Below are 22,424 nucleotides of genomic sequence, written 5' to 3' on the forward strand. Positions count from 1 at the left end.
TTAGAGTTTAAGATTAATAAACTTCTACCTTTCTTGTTTAAATTTAAGGAAACCTGTTTGATTTCTTTGCCTTAAAATTGGAGCAATGAACAAGGATTCACTAAGGGGGAGCTAAAAACACGGTGTTTAAAAAAAATAAACCCCGTTACGGTTAAATCAGGCAAAGGCTGAGAGGGAACCCCCTAGACCCCTTCTCACCTGGTCGTAACAATCCGTAAAACTTACCCCCAATTAACTTACAATTGCATATTCAAAATCCCAACTGTCTTGCCTTTGGCCCTCCGTTCACCAGAACATTTCTGCTTCTACTGATTTGCTCAACTGCATCCTCACCTCCAGCTTTGATACACGAGTCCCCAATGAAACCATTACTCTATCCCACCCTGGCTGTTCCCCCTGCTACAGCCGTCATCTCTGCTCCCTTATGTCCAAGGGGCGCAGACTTGAAAGATTATGATGGACAACTATTTTAGTCACCCACTGCCAGATCTGGCTGAACCACATAAAGCTTTCATCTGCTAAAACAGCTCACCATTCCAAGATCATCCTGGAATGCAAAGATAACCCCCAGCTTCTTTTCTCTACTGCAAACCTATTTCTTAACCCCTCTCCCCTGTCCTCTCCACCCTCACCTCCAACAATAAGTGCGAGGAACTCTTTGTCACTAAGATCGAGACCACGTGATCAGCTGCCTCTGCTGTATTTCTCCCCCGCCCCACTACCCCACTGGGCCAAACATCCTCTAAAGTTGCCTGTTGGTCTAGCCCTGAACCAGGGATAGGCACCAACATGTTGCACCATGGACATTTGACAAAATTATTGACTCAGCCATGGACATAGGGGCAATTAACCTGTACATAAGTGTATAACCAATTTAATGCTATCAGAACACAGTCTTATTTAAAATACATTTCTCCCTATAAATAAAGCAATTAAGCATACAAACATCAATGCAGAGCAGCACAACTGTATTATCTAGCAAGCAAGAAAAATAGTATGCATTGCCAATGCAAATCACTTTTGTTGACAGAATAGCGCTAGCTACACCATGTCACGAGGTGGTAGATGGACCTCTGTGGATGCACACTGTGTCAGGAGTGAAAATCCATCCAATAAACCATAAAACTCAAGGAGAGGATTGTTGTTGTGGTTATTGAGGTGAGGCAGTAGAAAGATCAGCAATAGGAAGAGGAACCATTTGTCTCACTGCTGTTGTCCCAAGACAATTGTACCTGTGGTCAATGTTTGTGCAACTTCTCCACCTGCTTGTAATATGTGTGTGAAGACAGGGTAGCCAACAAAAGGGCAGTGATCTCCAAATCAGAAGAATTTTATAGGATGGAGCAATAGTACTTCAGAAGCATCATGTAAAACAGAAAAGCACAGTAGGACAGGAAGGGACAGAGACAGATTAACAGTAGGTAGCCAAGACTAGTTTATTCATCTTGACAGGCTGTTAAACCAAGTTCTCGATTCTAAAATACAGAAACAACAGAATCTCTCATGGACAGAATCTCATTTGCTCACCAAAGCTAGTGACAAAATTAGATAAGCACAATTACAAATAAATAGCACCCTTCAGTTCCTCCAATAAAGCAATTCTCTTAAATTCACATGCCTATATCTCAGTCTATCATGGTCGATTCTGATTCAGCTCTGACAAGATAATTATAAACAAAAAGCTTTTCTGCAAAACATTGAGCAGTTGATACTGCATGTATTATTCAATTACAAAATGTTTAGTCACTATCTGTAAGAATATACTCCAGACTAACAAAGGTGCACTTGTAATGTAATTATATGATACAGACAACTTTCAAATAACATTGGCCACTCAGGTTATTTTTGCTCAAACTGGATAGTAAATGATGCACATTACAGTTACTGATCTTTAACGTACTTGTAAAATTTGTCCTTTAATCCAATTTGCAGCAAATTAAATCAGTTAATGATGGTTTCTAACATGGTCATTGAAACATAATAAATTTTTACCATGTCTTCCCCGACAGTTTTTAAAACCACAAATCATCATGGATTTTGTTAAGGAATTGTAGACAGTTCATCATAGATTAAAGTTTATTAAAGTTATCCATTAGATTATATTTACTGACTATAGTACATGGGTCAGCAGCACCTTGTTTTCGCCAATATCTCTTAACCCTAATACACTGTACTCTTGTATTTATGAGGAACTTACAGTGCTGACTTCTGGAGGTTCCTTGGATTTTTTGTGCCCGTTTTCCCCTTTATACAAGTTCTGGAACAATCTGATTCCAAATTGTGACATTTATATAGAAACAAAAGTCCAATAACTTTCAAAATGTAACTGAGCTTGTGTCCCAAGTGAAAGTCGTGCATGCCAGAGCATAGAATTCGAGATATTCCCGAAGTGACTTTTGCCATTTTAAAATGAGTTTACACCAAAAAAGCCTTTAACTTTATGTTTTAAAATAACCTAGGAGCAGGGGTGTCCAACATTCTTGCGTGGGGGCCACATTACAATTTTTGTCTTACATAGGAGTGAAACAATTTGGGAAAAGATAAAGACATTAAAAATTTCTTACTATTAATCAAAACAACAACAAATGTGCATTTATGTGAAGAAGCTTTTCATGAGAAGACTAATCTATTGATTCACTTTTTCATCACTATGTTGGACACTGATTTAGTGAAATACCTGCCATTTTTTTGCCTACACAAGTAGTCAATGTCTGCCCACACACTTGTGTAGCGATGTGGAGTATTCCGGATAGATGTCCATCTATCAGGAGTGATCTTGATTGCTCTCTCTGTCTCTCTGTCTGTCTGTTTTGTGTGTCTCTCTCCCCCTCCCTCTCGGTGTCCCCACCCCTCTGAGTTGTCCCCCACCACTGTGTGTTGTCTGCCTTTCTGTGTTGCTTCCCACCTATCTGTGTCATCCCCCTCTGTTTTAATTCCCCCCATGTTGTTCTTGCTCTCTTTGTCCCCCACTTCCTCCCCCACTCTCTCTCTCCACCCACTCTCTCTGACTGTTGCTGAGAGCAGGAACAGTGGTTTATGAACTTTGGACAGATGCAGGGTTTTCCGGCGGACTTTTATAAAAAAAAATTGGAACAGCTGGATAACCCCGAATCTGTCCGAAGTTCAGAAAACCACCGTTCTGCTTCAACACCTGTCAGCTGTGAAACTGACACTTGTGATTTTTTTTTTCAAAGCTGGTCTGAAGCCAATGGGAAATTTCTCATCCCTGATATTTCTAGTCACAGACCCCAAAATTGTTCACCACGGACATGATGCCAACCCCTGCCCTGATATCTCAGCATTCTCTGGTTTCTCTCCTAGCTCCCCTCACGCCCTCTCTGAGCTCATCTTATCCATGAGACCCACTTCCTGCTCCCTCAACCTCTTCCCACGAAACTGCTGACCATGCAACATTCTTTCCTGGTCACCAAGTTAACCGAAATTGTTAACTGTTCTCCCTATTCAGTTATATCTCCTTTAAGTCTATTGTTATCACCCCTCTCCTCAAAAGACCAACCCTTGACCCCACCATCCTGCAAACTACTGCCCCATGTCCAACCTCCCTCTCCTCTCTGAAGTCCTTGAACTCGTTTTCGCCTCCCAAATTTGTGCCCATTGTTCCCGGAACTCCATGTTTGAGTCCCGCCAATTAGGTTTCTGCCCCCGCCACAGTACTGAAACAGCTCTTAACAAAGTCACAAATGACATCCTCTGTGATTGTGACAAATGTAAACTATCCCTCCTCATCCTTCTCAACCTGTCTGCAGTCTTTGATATGGTTGACCACACCATCATCCTCCAACACTGTCATCCAGCTGGGTGGGACTGCTCTCACCTGGTTCCATTCTTATCTCTCTATTCATAGCCAGAGTATCACTTGCAATGGCTTCTCTTCCCACTCCTGCACTGCGAGCTTTGGTTTCCTTCAAGGATCTATTCTTGGCTGCCTCCTATTTCACATTTACATGCTACCTCTGGGTGACATCATCTGAAAGCATAGTGTTAGTTGTCACATTTACGCTGATGACACCCAGATCTACCTCACCATCACCTTTCCCTCTTTATCGGATATCCAGTAATGGATGAGCAGAAATTTTGTCCAATTAAATATTGAAAAGATTGTTTTCGGTCCCCACTTCAAACTCCATTCCTTAGCTACTGACTCCATTCCTCTCCCTAGCAACAGTCTAAGACTACACCAGTCTGCCCACAATGTTGATGTCATATTTCACCCCAAGATGAGCTTCCAACCATATATTTACGCCATCATTAAGACCACCTATTTCCACCTCTGTAACTTGGCCCCTGTCTCAGCTTATCTACTGCTGAAATCCTCATTCATGCCTTTGTTACTTCTAGAGAGACTATTCCAATGCTCTCCTGGTTGGTCTCCCACATTCTACCCTCCCTCGACTTGAGGTCATCCAAAAGTCTGCTGCCCATGTCTTAACTCGCACCAAGTCCCATTCCCCTATCACTCTGTGCTCACTGACTTACATTGGCTCCCGGTCAGACAACATCTTGATTTAAAAATTTTCATCCTTGTTTTCAAATCCCTCCATGGCCTTACCTCTCCTTATCTCCGTAATCTCCTCCAGCCCCACAATGCTCCAAGATATCTGCGCACATCGAATCCCGTGCATCCCTGATTTTAATTGCGTCACCATTGGTAACCATGCCTTCAGCTGCCTAGACCCTAATTCTAGAATTCCTTCCCAACAACCTCTCTGTCTCTCTACCTCACTTTCCTCCTTAAAACCTACCTCTCTGATTAAGCTTTTGGTCGTCTGACCTAATATTTCCTTATGTGGCTTGCTGTCTTTGATTTATAATGCTCCTGTGCAGTGCCTTGGGACATTATGTTAAAGGTGCGATATAAATAAAAGTAGTTGTAAGTTGATAGAGTAAATTTTATAATTTAGTGTTCCCTCACATGAGGAGAGCCCATATCAGGAAATTGGGCAGTCAAGCAGGTGCGCCTGATTAGCAGTCGGATTAGCACAATTTTCCATTGCTCATTAAGAGTGCTAAATTGCAAATTTTATGCTTATATATCTGAACCCTCCATGTGACTCTTAAACCATTTCCAAATGCTAAAGGAATTTCGTCAGCTCCTAGGATACATGACTTAAATCAATGACTTACTGACCAGACAGGCTCGTAAGCTGCTTTGCAAACTGTCTTTCTACACCAAATGTTGAAGGGTTTAAAGAACAATCATATGCATTAAATCAATAAGCACCCAAGTGTCAACCTATTTTTGTCTTTAAAAAAGAGTTAATTGCTCTGCTACTTCTACAAAATGTTCCCACAGTGGCTCCAGCAGAGCTGGTGGTTGGCTGTGGTTCATGTTGGGACCCCAAAATTAAACATTTACATGGAAGTATTGTGACAAAACTGCAGTGATTTCAGAAGTATAAATGTGGAACTTTCTCACTGAAAAGTAAAAACAATGCTGTAATAAATTATTTTTGACTAATATTTATTACACTAATGAACATCACAATCATCATGGAGAGGTGGTGGCGTAGTAGTAATATCACTGCGCTAGTTATCCTTGAAACCAAGGCACTGGGGACAAGGATTCAAATCCCAACACGGCAGAGAGTAAAATTTGAATTCAGTTAATAAATCTGGAACTGAGCAAGCTAGTCTAATGACAACCATTGTTGATTGTTGTAAAAATCTATATGGTTCACTAGTGTCTTTTTGGGAAGGAAATCTGCTGTCCTTACCTGGTCTGGCCTATGTGTGACCTCAGACCCACAGCAATGTAGTTGACTCTGAAATGGCTGAGCAAGCCATTCAGTTCAAGGGCAATTAGGGATGGGCGATAAATGCTGTTCTAGCCAGCGACTCCCACAAACTTAAAATAAAAACACTCTTTATCATTTAATTAGTTCTGTTGCTTGTGAGATATATTCAACAACTTCTGAAGTATTTTTCACATAGAACATATGAATTAGGAGCAGAAGTAGGCCATTTGGCTCCTCAAGACTGCTCTGTCATTCAATACGATCATGGCTGATCTGTTTGTGTCTCGAATTTCACATTCCCACCTACCCCCGATAACCTTTGATTCCCTTGCCTAACAAGAATCTATCTACCCCCCGTCTTAAAAATATTAAATAACCCCGCCTCCATCACCTTCTGAGGCAGAGTTCCAAAGTCGCACAAGCCTCTGAAAGAAAAAATTTCTCCTCACCTCTGTCCTACAAGGGTGACTCCTATTGTTAAAACAGTGCCCCCTAGTTCTGGATTCACCCACAAGAAGAAACATCCTTTCCACATCCACCTTGTCAAGACCATTCAGGATCTTATATACTCCCCTCACTCTTTTAAACTCCAGTGAAAACGAGCCCAGTCTGTCCAACCTTTCCTCATAAGACAATCCATTCATTCCAGGTAGCAATCTAGTAAACCTTCTCTGAACCGCCTCCAACGCATTTACATCCTTCCTTAAATAAGGAGACCAAAACTTCACACAGTATTTGAGATGTGGTCTCACCAATGCCCTGTATAACTGAAGCATAACATCCTTACTTTGATTTTCAATTCCTCTCGTAATAAAGGATAGCATTCCATTAGCCTTCTTTATTACTTGCTGTACCTGCATACTAGCTTTTTATGACTCATGCACTAGAACACCTAGATCCTTCTGCACCTCGGAATTCTGCAGTCGTTCTCCGTTTAAGTAATACTCTGCTTTTTTATTCTTCTTGCCAAAATGAACAACTTCACATTTTCCCACATTATACTCCATCTACCAGATTTCTGCCCACTCACTCATCCTATCTATATTGGTCTGCAACCTTGTTATATCCTCTTCACAACATACTTTCCTACCTATTTTTGTGTCATCTGCAAATTTAGCTACCATGCCATCGCTCCCCTCATCTAAGTCATTGATATAAATTGTAAAAAGTTGAGGCCCCAGCACAGACTCTAATCGTCACATCCTGCCAATCAGAAAATGACCCATTTATGCATACTCTCTGTTTTCTGCCAACCAGCCAATCTTCTATCCATGCTAAAGTGTTACCCCCTACACCATGAGCTCCTACTTTGCACAATACCTTTTATGTGGCACCTTGTCAAATGCCTTCTGAAAATTCAAGTACAGTACATCAACGGGCTCCCCTTTATCCACAGCACTTGTTACTCCTTTGAAGAACTCCATCAAATTGGTTAAATGTGATTTCCCTGTCACAAAACTATGCTGACTATTCCTGATTACTTTGAGTTTTTCTAAGTGCCCAGCTAAAGCCTCCTTAATGATCGATTCTAACACCTTCCCCATGACAGATGTCAAGCTAACTGGCCTTTAGTTACCTGTTTTTCTGCCTGCACACCCGCCCCCCCCCCCCCCACCCCTTCTTGAATAAAGGGGTTATATTTGCTACTTTCCAGTCTGATGGAACCTTTCCAGAATCTAGCGAATTTTGAAAAATTAACACCAACGCATCTACTACCTCATTATCCACCTCTTTTAAGACCTTAGGATGAAGCCCATCAGGACCCAGGGACTTGTCAGCTTGCAGCTCTGTCAGTTTGCTCAGTACCACTTGCTTGGTGATTGTAATAAATAGTGGTGGCGAGTTTATGTATTTCAATTCCACCAATGCCTGTAAACTAAATTTTCCTCACACTTTGTGTTATCAAAACTGCTTTGTTTGAATTATTGAATTGCTGTTATCTATTACTTTGTAGATCAGCATTATGATAACAAACATCTCATATTTAGTACCTTTTAAAGGTTTATTTTTAATTCTTTGTCTTGTGATAATGATGTGAAACACAAAAACTTACAAAATTATACACAAAATAATCATGCCTTACAGGTTTAGTTATTTTTTCAACATTTTACATTGCAGCATGTCCATATACAAATAAGCATGATTAAAATGTCATTATTTCCATAAAGTCAAATAGCAAACCAAGATAAACTAAAAAATATTGGAATGGAAAGAAACAAGGAGTGATTTAGTTTAGTGCCCTTTGTTCTCTTACATCCAGTTCAAACTGAGAAACGAAAGTTTCATACTGCTCCATGTGAGGATTCTATACAAAATAATTTGAGCAACCCAACCCAATTGGTGGTGAGCATGGGAACAAAACTACCATTAATTTGGCACTAATTCATAATAATTCAGAAAGGCTACAAGGATGATGCGACAAGAAATTGAAATGACACTCTGGTGCAGATGGGACCCTATTCTGAGGTGAGTTTCAGGTGCACTGGAGGAGCAGAGTGGTTGGAGTTTTACTCTGCAGGTGGCTTTGCTGTACTTGAGCTCAGGAAACTTGATGCTGTCACTGGGACCCGGAAATTCTCTGGGGCTTCTCTCGGTCTTCTGCTACAATTTCAGTGGGAGACTAACAGAAGCCCTGGAGAAATGACATTAATTGCCCATTTCAGGCATTTCTCGATGTGTTCTGTCAGCTCCTGCTAAAGTTATGGCAGGAAACCAGGAGAAGCTCAACAGAATTTCAGGGTCCATTAATCAGTATAATGCAAAGCACAAAAAATGCCAAAATATGAAAAAGCAGTACACAAAGCTTGTGTAATGAAAGAAAATAAAATAAGGGATAAATAAAATTTAATTTAATTCTTAATGTTCTTTAGTTGTCAAGTTAAGAAGCAATATTCTTTTTGAAGCTTTAAAGCAAATTTAGATATTACCTTAGAATTACTTACCAGTAAAATGTACTTAAATAGTTCATTAGAACTTATTAAATTATAAATTACTTTATAAAATTGAGGCATTGCGTCTTTGCTGAGTTTGTGTGAGTTTCATTATTGGTGATGCACAGTAGAATAAGAGAGCAACTTTATTAACATGGATATTACTTATGATGTATGTGCTTAATTACCTTTAAAGCCAAAAGACTACCCCAGAACAGTGAAGGATCTCTGTTAACGTTCAAAAGTCTTGCAATAATCAGGTAGATTTAAAAAGAACTAAGAATAGAGCTATCCGAGCCGCACATGCAGCAGGTGGCTGATTGGAAAACTGCTACATTACTGCCGATGATCCACCCGTGATTTTCTGGTAAGTCATCTCTACCTTGGTGGTCCTGCTAGTGAGACAGGGCTGTGGAAAGTTTAATCCAATGTCTCTGAAATAGTTCTTAATATGGGCCCTGGGCTGCCTGATGTCTGGCAGCCAAAGCCAGTGCGAGAGCACTACCAGCCTCTTCTCTTGTACTTCGATAATGACTTTGTTCTTCTGTAAGAAAAAAAAATTCTATCAGTGCTTTCAAGGGGATCATGGATGCATATCTAATAAATAGCTTGATCCAGTCCACTTTTTCCAGGTGCATATGTAAGAGTAGCTCACAGTGCCTACACTGACCTTCGCTGAGACTACTTTGGTGTAATTGCTTTTTTAGTGGGCATTCTAATAGCTTAGGGTAGAACCCACCCAATGAGTTCTCCCTTCTTCCCCATAGGTAAGCACCTAACCTTTCCGAATGGTACCTATGTGCACTGACAATGTTTTGCCAATTAGGCAACATTTTCAACAAATTCTACACATAGGTACTGAGCTTTCAGTTATACAGATCCTGCAAGTTATTCTGACAGTCAGCATTGCATATATTTCTGGGATAATTATACACACAATGTTACTCAAATTAAATATGGAAATGTTTGTGTATTTTTGTTAGCATATGGCTGTAAGTGGCACCGGGTGAGCTGTGCCAAATCTAGTTGCCTATTGTCTGCCTCCATTAAAAAGCCCTGAATCTCACCTCAATCCTGGATTTACAGTTTCAGACTGAGTTCCCATTTATTCTGTTTCATATGAAGCTGCTGGCAAGTGTCCAAACAGGGACCCCAAGTTTGATATATACAGAGCTGACAATCAGTTGCAGCTAGTTAACTTCCTTAACTGTTCAGTTGATTCTAAATCAGTTAAGCTTGCAACATTTGTATTGAAAACATTTAAGTAGGAATACAAACATTTCAAGTACCACGCTTATTGGATGAACTTCTGTCTAAAGCACCAACATTTCTCAGATTTTTACATTTTTAGGCACAGAGAGTATTTTTATTGTAAAAGAAAGGGATGAGTTGTTTCTAGCTGTTTCAGAATTCAATAGGCCGGTTTGTACACAATATATTATTGTTTTTACAAACTTTTTTGTCACTTCTAGTGACAAGAAGTAACCAATACTGGCATTTTTGGGGGCAAATTTTAACTGAACTCGTTGGGCTGGATTTTAAGGAGCCCTTGATGCCGGGACCGCTCGGTGACGTGACCACAATCAGCATATGCAAATTAATAAAATTAAGAAATTTACATATACTTACATCTAATCTTGATGGCCTGCTGCAATCTTTGGCCCAGTGGCCGGCACTCTTGTGCCTTCGGATCCCCGTCCGGGGAAACGAGGCACCACACTGGTGGGGAGGGGGGTGGAGGTAAGTTTATCAGTGTCGGGAGTGGGGGGTGGGGCGGGGTGGGAGACGGGGTCAAATAAACGTCATGGGTTTAGCGGATGGTGGGAAGGGTTGTACTTTAAACTTTGTGCAGTTTGGGTGGGGGTGGGGGAAGGTCAGATTGTAAAGGTAAGTGTTTTTAGTGGGAAAAGGGCAAATAGTTAATGTAATTATTATGGGGTGGGTGGGAGAGGGGCAAAAGAAATGTATTTATTTAATTTTATTCAATATCTCTTTAAATATTTAAATAAGCCGGTAGGGCTGACTGCCCTTTAAAAATGGCGTCAGCACCTGTGCACAGACAGCTGACACCATTGCCGGGGACAGACAACCCACCCCCTCCATGTGATTGGAGGGGCTATTTAAGTGAGTTGCCGTGCTTGAGATTGTAGCGGCTCTTTGGCTTGCGGCCCATTTTTGGAGCTCTCGAGATCATAAAATCCAGCCCTTTGTGTGGGATCAGGTGGAGCACTGATTTTACACCTACCCAATGGGGGCAATTTTAACCTATCCCGCCAGTCAGGAAACTGACAGGATTGGGTGCAATGTTGGTTTTACACACTGCCTGATTTTACTTTCCATTGGAGTAATATTAGGCAGGGTGTAAAATCAACACCATCTGATCCTGTGGGTTTCCCATGTTAGGTTAAAATTGGCACCTATATATCAGCATAGAATGCTTCTTGACTGCTCAAGGCTTCTGATATTAGAACTAGAATCATAGAATGTTTACAGTACAGAAGGAGGCCATTCTACCCATCGTGTCCACGCTGGCTCTCTGCAGGAGCAACTCAGCTAGACCCACGCCCCAGCCCTTAGCCCATAGCCCTGCAAGTTTTCTCTCTTTCAGGTGCTTATCCAATTCCATTTTGAAAGCCAGATTGAATCTGCCTCCAGCACACTCTCAGGCAGTGCATTCCAGGGGTTTAACCGTTTGTTGCGTAAACATGTTTTCATAGTATCGCCATTGGTTCTTTTGCCATTCACAGTTTCTCCTTATCTAATGTCTAGATCCCTCATGATTTTGAATACGTTTATTAAATCTCCTCTCAATCTCCTCTTCTCTAAGGAGAACAACCCCAGTTTCTCCAATATATCCATGTAACTTAAGTCCCTCACTCCTGGAACCGTTCTCGTAGATCTTTTCTGCATCCTTTCTAAAGTCCAAAAATTGGTGCCCAGAATTGGACACAATACTCCAGCTGAGGCCGAACCAGTGTTTTATAAAGGTTCATCATAACTTCCTTGCTTTTGTACACTATGCCTTTATTTATACAGCCCAGGATCTCATATACCTAGTGTTTAAAGTTTAAGAATTATAAATGCAGGACATCTATCTGCTTATTTATCTAGTTCATGAATTGTATTTTTCTGGCCATTTTTATATTACATTTTTGTTATAGGGAAGTTAATCTTTTGTAACAAAAACAGAAAATACTGGAAATACTGAAAGGTCATTGATCTGAAACATTAATCTGTTTCTCTCTCAACAGATGCTGCCAGACCTGCTGAGTGTTTCCTGCATTTTCTGTTTTTAAATTTTCAGCATCCATAGTATTTTACTTTTGTATCAATCTTTGATAGGTTGTGGGTGTCTTTTTAAATATTACATACCTGTCTCATGTTTATTGACAATAGCCTGGTCTTCTGTGTTGTTGGTAGTCAAAGAGTCTTCAGCTAATTCTGAGAAAGTAAAGATAATACTTTATCTTTAAATTACATTCATTAATTACTCAGTTTCCAAAGTGACATCTGAACATTTCAGTTCATTACTGACAAATGGTCAGATTGATGTAATCATTAAAATATTTTAGATATTCTTTATTGTAGTTGTGGATTTCCATTTCAAGTTGTACACCCCAACATAGTTTGGTATTTCTTTTAATACTTTCATAATTGTTTGCAGGAATCTGTTACGTGCATGGTAGTTACGACATTGAAGCAGCAACCCAGATGTTGTGAGTTCAAGGCCAATCGAAAAGAAATACTTGCATTTACGTGGCACCTTTCATGACTACGCGGGCATCCCAAAGCGCTTTACAGCCAATTAAATATTTTTGAAGTGTAGGCACTTTTGTAGGAAAGGCAGCAGCCAATTTGCATACAAACTTCCACAAACAGCAATGTGATAATGACCAGATAATCTGTTTTTGTGATATTGATTGAGGGATAAATATTAGGCAGGATACCAGGGATAACTCCCCTGCTCTTCTTTAAAATAGTAGCATGGGATCTTTTCCATCCACCCGAGAGAGCAGACGGGTTCTCAGTTTAGCATCTCATCCAAAAGACAGCACCTCCAACAGTGCAATACTCCTCAGCACTGAACTGGGTATGTCAGCCTAGATTTTTGTGCTCAAGTCTTGGAGTGGAACTTGAAACCCCACCCTTCTAACTCAGAGGCAAGAGTGCTAGCAACTGAGCCACAGCTAACACTGAGCACCTGAATTCAACCTGGTAAACCTGGAAATTTTTGGGCAGCAGCAGGCAGAATGACCATCAAAGCTGTTGTATCATCATAAAAACCCAACTGGTTCACAAACAACCTTCAGGAAAGGAAACCTGAAACCCCTACCTGGTCTGGCCCATTCATGGGCATTTGTATGGGATTAGTATGCTGAAAACATACCACAGTTGTCAGGATGAAAATTAAAATTGGTTCATCCAAAACCTGTTTCCTATAAATGTTTAACAAATGAGTGTAACTTACTTTGACACCGATAAGGCAAAAGGGTTCAAGTTTGGCAACAAAGTTCAAAGAGCTGATCATGAATTTGGCAATGGAGGAAGAAGGTGCGTCAATCAACCCAGAAAAATTATGGGCACCCAACAGGATGACATATACTATTTCCACAAATGTGTAATACATTTCATTATCTTCTTTTCTCTATCCCCTCTCCTGTTTTGACACCTTCGAATATCTGCAGTGTAATTAACAGTTGTTACTGGGTCACCAGTTTGCTACATAATTAGAATATAATTGTATATTTATACATTGGTATAAATTCTGTATACAGTAACTGTATAAAATGTAGATAAACAGTTGATAACTCAGTGAGTGCTGTGTATTACACAACAGTCTAAAAAAGCAGGTCTAGGAAATGTAAAATTCAAACAGCAAGAAAAATAATTATTTTAAGAAACAGCCCACCACATTACTCACACAAAACAACCATGTTAACCTCACTAACCTTGTGAGTGCTGCAAACTTATTTGAGCTTTTAAAATATATATATATATTATATATATATATATATATATCTTTGTATCTATATAAAATCTGCAAATTTCAATTTGTTCAAGTTTCTGGTGATAAATGCCATTGGGTTGGATTTTAAAGGATCCCCGACACCAGGAAGGGTGGGGGGGGGCATGAAGATCACAACAGATGAGGCCCGACACTGACCCCGATGCCGGAAGGGCCTGTCCCGATCCCAGCGGCGCCGGTGAGGCCTCGTGGCAGCCGCCCCGCCGCTCGGTGACGGGACCTGCATTATAATATGCAAGTGGGTACTTACCATTAATTAATATGCAGGTCACAGTGATTATGATATCAGGGTGAGATCTTCGTTCTGGCGTCCGGCAATGCCGCGCCTTCGAATCCCCGTTCAGGGAAACGAGGCACGACAACTGTGGGGAGGAGGGAGGAGGTACATTTCTCAGTGTGGGGGTGGGGAGGAGCAAGGCCAAACTCTTCGGATTGGTCAAGGAGGTGATGGGAAGGGGTAAAGGACAAAGCTTCCAAACTTTGCAGGGGGTGGGGGGGGGGGGGGGTGGGGAGGGAAGGTCAAATATTCACGGTAGATATTTCGGGGCGGGGGGGGGGGGAAGGGCAGGAATGATGTGTAATGGCATTGGGGGGATTGGGTGAGAGAGGGCATGGAAAGTTTATTTTATTCATTTTTATAAACTTTACAGTCACTGTTTCTTTAAAAATTTTAATGGTCATTGAGGGCTGTAAGCCCTTTAAAAATGGTGCCTGTGCATTGGTGCCAGACGACATTGCCAGCGACGGCTCGCTCTCCCGCCCCCTTCAGGTCATCAGTGGGGGGGGGAACAGCCGTACTGGCTATGCTAATGAGCTGCCACGTTTGGAATTGTGATGGCTGCGCGATGTGCACCCTGTGTGTGCAGGCCGCAAATTCTTTTGCCCGCCACCTATTTTGGCGGTGGACTTTTAAAATGCAGCCCAATGAATAAAATTAAAGGAATATGTAAAACTTTTAAAAATTCTCTTGATCTCCAATTTTCTCCAAATATATATAAAAGTAATGCAATTGTCCTGCAGTGTTTATTTAGATCCTGAACTTCAGCTGCAGTCCTCAAAAACAGCATCTCTATAGCTGCGATTCTCAATAATTCAAAGCAAGAAACCAGGATTGATTAATGTGGTATTTATTCAAGTAAACACCAGACACAAAATCAATGCTGTGTGATATAGGCTTACTATTTGAATACAAGCTGGAGAGTCTGCGAGTGATTTAATTCTCAGATTGGCCTCCCGAAAATGACTACCTGGGTGTACTTTGTTATTCTTCCACTGCGAACTAAAACCATGCTGCTCTTTAATGTCTAAAGAAACAGAGCTGTTAGGTTAAAAGCTGAAGCGTTTTTGTCACTTGCATCAATGTGAGGATATTTTTGAGTGAGTGAGGGCATGTGCCATATTCCCTTAACGTGCAGAAACTGCACATGTCCTTCGCAGTTGGAGCTTATCCTGACATTTTCCCTTAAGCAACACTGGAAAGCAGCAGCCAGGAGCCCCCAAGGCTAAGCAAGTGAGACCCACAGCTGAACTGTTTCTTTTTGCTCAGTTTCCAGTGTTAGTCCTGTCAGAGGACAGACCTGCACCAAGGGTCCTGCTTCACCAAGTGTGATGTAACAAAACCTCGTCTGCTCATTAAGTAGGCTGCAGACCCCATACCACATCCTGGGGATGAGGTCAGTTATGTGATCCGGGTGCACTGCCCGTGGCTGTCAGAGCATTTCAGAACTTGTCAGCAGCCTGCAGAGCAATACACAATTGAACCCCAAGACCATTTCTGGGCTGAGGACAAGCTGACAGTAATTTTGTAGTTTGCTTCAAAAGGAGCAATTTGCTAACATTTTAAAGGCCTTCTCTGGGATCAATTACCTTGGAGAACTTTTGGGGCCTTCCCATTGGCCTTAATGGAACTCAACGCCACCTCTCTTGGCTGGTGAGAGTTCCATCAATGCCTTAAAAATGTGTATAAGGCTGAATTCCCAGGAATTTCCCCGGATGCACTCTCCCTTGATATGGTAGATGGGTTGGGGGGGTTGGGCGGAGGCAAAAGATTTGTCTTCACTTGCTTTCTAGAATTTAAGGTGGCACTTTGAATGAGATGAAATTGGAAGCATGTCCCACTCCAAATTTCTGGAATGCTCTGTGTGGGAAATTTCTTTCTCACCTTTCCCCGATGCAGGGATTTTGGGGCCATCATGCCACTGAGGCATCATGTCTTGTAAAATCTTGTGCACAGAAAAAATGATTGCTGTCAGAAATTACACCTCAAATTTAATACTCCCATTTTGTTTCCCATGGCTGCCCCAATATTATATACTGCTGTTGGTTCGTAACATTATCTGAACCACCTCAATTATATTAATAATTGACTCTCCTCTTCTATCATTGGCAGTACACACTATGGTTATTGGTTATTGTATACATTTGTTTCCAAAGCTTTATCAGTGATTTTTACTGCAGACACATTAAGTTCCTATAAATAAATTGGTCATATGGCATTACCTCATATTTTATTCAACCAGAAAATATATCATATCAGATAAGCTGAATGTTTCCACAATCCATAAAGTGAGCTGAAGAGTTCAACAATGTGATGCATTCAGATTCTTTGACGTCATTTTGGCAGGCAAACATTAGACTTGTTTGCCCTAGTTGGCCATGCCACACCTGTAAAAAAAGCACTACCCAGTCTTAATTGTAGGCCCCATTCTACTTGCATTAGGGTTAAATCTAGTTTTGATATTTAGCTTTGAAACTGAAAAGTTAATCAAAATGAAATAGTGTGTTGGACCTCAGCTTAAATTCACTCAGCCTTTAATTCATCCACTTTAATTATCCTACGGGCTATCTAGGTTTATGTCTTTGATGTGTTATCCAACTTATTCTGGTGTTCTTTATTCTTAGAACATGACTTCATGTAATGATTGATATTATGAAGTGTTCATTATCCTTTCTGATTTCTCCGCTGGTGGTGAGCCCCTCCCAATCCGTGTTTTTATTTTTATTTATTTTATTTAGAGACATAGCACTGAAACAGGCCCTTCGGCCCACCGGGTCTGTGCCGACCAAGAACTACCCATTTATACTAACCCTACAGTAATCCCATATTCCTTACCACCTACCTACACCAGGGGAAATTTACAATGGCCAATTTACCTATCACCTGCAAGTCTTTGACGGTGGGAGGAAACCGGAGCACCCTGCGAAAACCCATGCGGTCACAGGGAGAACTTGCAAACTCCGCACAGGCAGTACCCAGAATTGAACCCGGGTCCCTGGAGCTGTGAGGCTGCGGTGCTAACCACTGTGCCGCCCTGATTTGGAATTTATGCAATTTCTTTTCAAAAATGTAAAAGCTAAGTCAAATAAATCAAGCAAGTGAAGTACGATGACTAAAGATCTAAGCGAAGAAAATTGTTTGACCGTCGTTGAAATTCAAGTAACAGAGAACTGCAAAATAATGCTAGAGTTCGAAAATTACAATCTCAGATTTCCAGAAGCACACCCTTAAATCAATACTGCTAGGTTTTTGACAAAGTATTATTTAATCTTTTCCAGTTTCAAGTGAATACAAAGCACTGCTGTTAATTCTGTTTTATTAACTATTGTGCAAAGTAATTTCAATATCCCAATGTTGCACAACAAACAGAGTCAGAGCTGCCCAAATACACAATTTGATCGGTGAACTTGACAGGATGTGGGACTGTAAGTGGCATACTATGATCCTGCTGTGTGAAGTAAAGTTATGGAATAATATCTTTAGCAAAACATTTCACTGTCATTGTTACACTTACTTTGTTTTCGGTTGTTAGATTCTCCTCTTGCCTCAAGATGCCAATTAGACTAAATATAAGTTGAAAGAAAATGATTAAAAGGCTTGAAAGTTGATTTTATAACCACTATAAAAAAGGTTACACCAGGTTCATTGCGATTAGTACATGTTTCCTATTATTTGTCACAACTCAATGTATTTGCTTAATAGACTTACAATGATTATATCACCAACTTTAATTCTTCAGTGAACTTCAGTGACATGGACATTGGCTCAGGTATTGGCAACAAATAAAAGGCCCAAAACTGCTCAAACTTTATTACATATTTAATTTAACTCCTCGCCCCGCCCAAGTGACTTCAAGGCTATAATCTGATTTTGGGGGCCCTGTAATGATGACATACTCCCTTGTAATCATTTGAGCTATCCATAAGTCTGTTATTGAACTATTCATGTAATTCATTGTGCTTTTATATCTTCTAAATTGCTTCTTACCTCTAAATAATACCGTCTTCGACTAGGGCCGGATGTTTCTTCAATATACCCCGGAAGCATAGTGTTGTGGTTCTCAACAGCTCCTGGTCCTGGCTACATAGGGAAAAAAAATAATTTTGCCTTTAAAATCTTGCGTATATCTTTCTTTTGACCACAGCTACTGTTGATCAAACTGATTAAAATATAAAGTTTATTTTGTGAGAAAGGTAGATGATTATTGAAGACCAATTGAGAGTGGGCATTATGACCTAGAAATTTGACAGGACCATATTTTGGGCACTAAACAGGAACTTAAGCCTCTAATATAACGACCAGGAAGTGCATACTCATTATAAGCTGGAAGTGCACCATCCGCCATACTGGTGTAAGCAAAAAAAAAAGCATCCAGGGTTTGTATCTAAAACAGGCATTAGGCCCTTTGCACGTGCTATAAGGGGGCTTAATGCTTGTTTGCGGCTAGTCTGTAATACTGATTTTCCCTGATGCAGCCAGCGCCAGTGCCGGAACTGGCTGCATTCAGGAAAACCAGGTCTGCATGTGGTTGAGCAGGCAGTCCATAAAGGGACCGCTGCAGGCCGCCACCAAGATGTAAGTTTACTAAAAATAATTAGCTGAATGTGGAACCGGGAGGAGCAGGTGCTGGCCACCATTTGCCACCCAATTCCACAACCTCCCCTAACCCCCCCACAACATCATCTGATCACGGCCTCCAATCACCACTAACACCCCACCGATTGTTGCAGCCACCTTCCCCCCGATTTCTGCTGCTACCTTCTCTTCTGGTCACTGCCATCTTTCAACATCTGTCATCTCTCATCGGTCATCTGCCATCTGTCTCTCTTCCAATTGTGTCACTTCCAATCATACCCCTCCAGTTGCACCCCCTCTCCTATCCCCTGTAAGGACTTACCTGAGGGTCACTCCAGTGACACACTAGCCCAATCTTCAGGGCCTCTTGTCCAGCGAGCAGCCTGAAGATGCCTGTTTAGTGCCTGCAGCTCGTCGGATTGATGATAATGAGACCAAAGCCTAATCTCATGTGTGCCTCAAGCATATCCAATCAGACGCAGGGATTTCTAGGTATATGTCCTCACTGCTCACCATAACACCAGTGACAATTTCAAGTTTGTGAAAGTGTTTGCACATGCTCACCACAATCTTTACATTTATTTTTCACAAAGGCTATATGGTGCAGATTGTCAATTTCTTCCAATTATCTCTTTTTCTGTCAGGGCATACTCTCACTGGGTGTGGTTCCATTACTTCACCCAAATAACCATTTTGATCTGTGAATCTAAACAGTGATTGTTGGCCAAGTAGTCAATTGTGGAGGGCTTCACAGTTGAGCCCAATCCTGTCACTGTCAAATGCATACTTTTCAGCTGTCACTGTTTAGTGGCCAGGAGCTGGGATCCAATTTCATTATTGTCTTCTCTAACCTAAGGGTTTCCAGGCCAGCTGTAATGCCCTGGTTGAGAGCAACTGATTTGAGTCTTAGACCTTTTGAATGCCTCAAAAAGTTGTGGTTTCCTCCGAAGCTGTAGAGGATATAAGAAAACTGCTGGTTGAAGATCTGTAGCCCACATTTATCACAAGAGCAGCATTGCCTGTACTACTGAAGCCACCACTGCCTTGAATTTATTTGTTACTGAATCCTTCCAACATCTGGTGGGCTTGGTCACATTAATCGGGTAACAGCTCACCACTGTATTAGGAAGATGGCTGATGCTGTCTATTCATAATGACCATGCAATTCATATCCTTTACAATGGAACTAGGGAAACAACAGGACAGAGGGAGAGCTATCCAGCTCTATAGACTAGAAGGGATTCCATAGGTGCATGGAACAATTGATGGAATGCCTGTGGGATCATAGAATCAGGATCTACCCATTCAACCCCTCAAGCTAAAGCCTGGCTTGGGTATAAAAGTAAAACCCGACCCGGGCCCGACCCGACAGCAACCAACCCGAACCCGACCCGGGCCCGAGTCCTTTAACTTTTTTAAATGCCTGACCCGACCCGAAAATAACAAACATATTTTTGAAACAGTAAAAGATCATAGACTAAAACAAAAACAATGCAAACCAAAACAGTCCAGTCCAGCCCTACCCGACTTGAGCCTGAATGCTGGACGCCGAATACAGACCCGACCCGAACGTGACACAGATAGTCGGGTTTGGTCGGGAGCTAGGCTTTACCTCAAGCCTGTTTCACCATTCAATTGGACAGTGATTCATCTGTACTTCAACTCCATTTACCAGTTTTTGATCTATATCCCTTGATATCCTTACCTATTAAAAATCTATTGATCTCAGACTTTATTTCAATCGACTCAGCATTCACAAGCTTTTTGGGACAGAATTTGATAATTACTCTACCCTTTGTGTGTAAAAGTGCTTTCTGATTTGTTACGACGATGCTTCTATATTTTTTGTTAAGTTTTTTTTTGAGGACTCGTATTTTAGAATTATGGACGTTTTATTTGGGAAAACTGAAAAGGATTCCATGGATGTTTTTTTCACTGGGGTCATTGAAAGGACATTGAGGGGACTTGGTTTCTAAACAGCCTTTACTGGAAGTCACCTATCTTCAGATAATATCCAGCAGGGGCATTTTGGACAAAGGGAAGATGTTCATAGAGAAGTGACAGATTTATAGGGGTCAGGAGGCTTGACTCTTGAGATTGTTTTTGGATTTGCTTTGGACAGTCAGTTGGGGTTTGGACAGTGTTCTGAAAAGAGTTTTAAAAACCAGTCAAGAGAGCAGTCACCCTTTTCCATCTCTTTGGAAAACCTGCCAGCTTTTCCATCTCTTTGAAAAGCTCTTTGAAGCGAGTGTAAGAAATAGAGAAATTGATGCTGCATTCCTCCTGAAAGGCCTACCAGAAACCCCTGATTCCGCATTTCGCCCAGAAAACCTGCCAAACCGATCTTCAACATGGCCTGAAAAAAACTGTTCTAAAAAGATCCCAGTGAAGCGTATTTGGGAAGCCAAATCAAAAAGGGACAACTAACAACTTTCCATATCTTTTTTTTCTTCAAGAAGTAGCAAGTATTTGGCCAAAGTTTTTTTTTGTCTTTTTTTTGTAACAGAGCTCTAAAAAGAAAATCTATTTTTTTCGGTTTACTTGTGTGTTTGCGTGTGTGTGTGAGGGGCTAAGATAAAAGGGAACTTTCATATTTTACTCTGTGTTAATGCTTTGCTTTGTTACTGGTTATGTCTTGTTTTATAATAAACGGATAATTTTGTTGTTTATTAAAGAAACCTGATTGGTGTATTTTATTCTTTTATTCTGGGATACAGAGTATGATTGACTGTATCGGTAACTGGGTAAACAGTTAAATATAAGTTGTGACCTGTGGAGAAGTGGAACTGGAAAGGACAGTCCACTCCTCCCATCTTGATCACAAGAAATTTCGTGCTTAAATGTTTTCGCTCTTATTTTAAATTGTGTCCCCTTGTTCTGGATTTCCCACTGGAGGAAATAGTTTCTGTTTATGTAGTCTCATTAAGTACCTCCTGGAAGTTCATACAGTCAAGATCTATACACACTTAATCATTCTTAAACACAAACACCACCTTGAACATTCACTCCCTCCACCACTGGTGCACGGTGGCAGGAGTGTACACTATTTACAAGATACACTGCAGCAACATGCTAAGGCTCCTTCGACAGTACTGTCCGAACCTGCGGCCTTGACCACCTGCAAGAACAAGGGCAGCAAAGGCATGGGAACATCACTACCTGCAAATTCCCCTCCAAGTCACACACCATCCTGACTTGGAACTATATCACCATTCCTTCACTGTTGCTGGGTCAAAATCCTGGAACTACCTCCCTAACACCTATGCCACATGGACAGCAGCAGGTCAAGAAGGTAGCTCACCACCACCTTCTCAAGGGCAATTAGGAATAGGCAATGAATGCTAGCGTAGCCAGTGATACTCACATCCCAAGAACGAATAAAAAAAACTTCCCTATATACCTGATTAGTGATTCACACCAAAATACAACTAGATTAGACAGACATGACCTACACATCACAAGTCCATACACTCTGTCACTGGTCCGATACTCTGCGTCTTTTTAAATATTCATACTGGGCCTTTCCCATGATGCTCTGCTCTGTCACAGTGGTTCAGCTCAAAGACCCATGTGACAATGTTATGAACAGGAAAGGCTTTCATTCAATTAATGTCCAACTAGTTTGGAACAGACAACTTAACTTGCATGTGAATGCCTGGTCGCCAAGAACCTGCTGTAATATATTTATCGTGCCAGAATTTACCATATCAGCCTTCCTGACTTGGGGCCATGTATCTGTTGTACCCCAACACCTTCACAAAGCCACTTCATGTCAACGACTTCTGCCTGTTTCCTTCCTAAGACACAAGTCGACATTTTCCCTGTCACCATCCAACTCCCAAAAGTTTGCAAGTGTAAAT

General features: G+C 41.1%; 1 protein-coding gene across 3 annotated transcripts in view; it reads right to left on the bottom strand.

Moving 5' to 3' along the window:
• Positions 1–7,799: 7,799 nt before the first annotated feature.
• Positions 7,800–22,424, bottom strand: part of tmc5 (transmembrane channel like 5) — a 226,987-nt gene continuing 212,362 nt past the window's right edge. For all 3 annotated transcript variants that reach the window (XM_068056183.1, XM_068056186.1, XM_068056184.1), the window contains exons 21-24: positions 17,977–18,069; positions 17,504–17,552; positions 12,059–12,127; positions 7,800–9,230 (exon numbers count right to left, since the gene is read on the bottom strand). In XM_068056183.1, coding sequence (XP_067912284.1) covers positions 9,133–9,230; positions 12,059–12,127; positions 17,504–17,552; positions 17,977–18,069 — 309 coding nt within the window. In that variant the 3' untranslated portion in view covers positions 7,800–9,132. The remainder of the gene's footprint in view (positions 9,231–12,058; positions 12,128–17,503; positions 17,553–17,976; positions 18,070–22,424) is intronic.

The sequence above is a fragment of the Heterodontus francisci genome, chromosome 24 (assembly GCF_036365525.1).
Source record: "Heterodontus francisci isolate sHetFra1 chromosome 24, sHetFra1.hap1, whole genome shotgun sequence".
Classification (NCBI taxonomy): Eukaryota; Metazoa; Chordata; class Chondrichthyes; order Heterodontiformes; family Heterodontidae; genus Heterodontus; species Heterodontus francisci.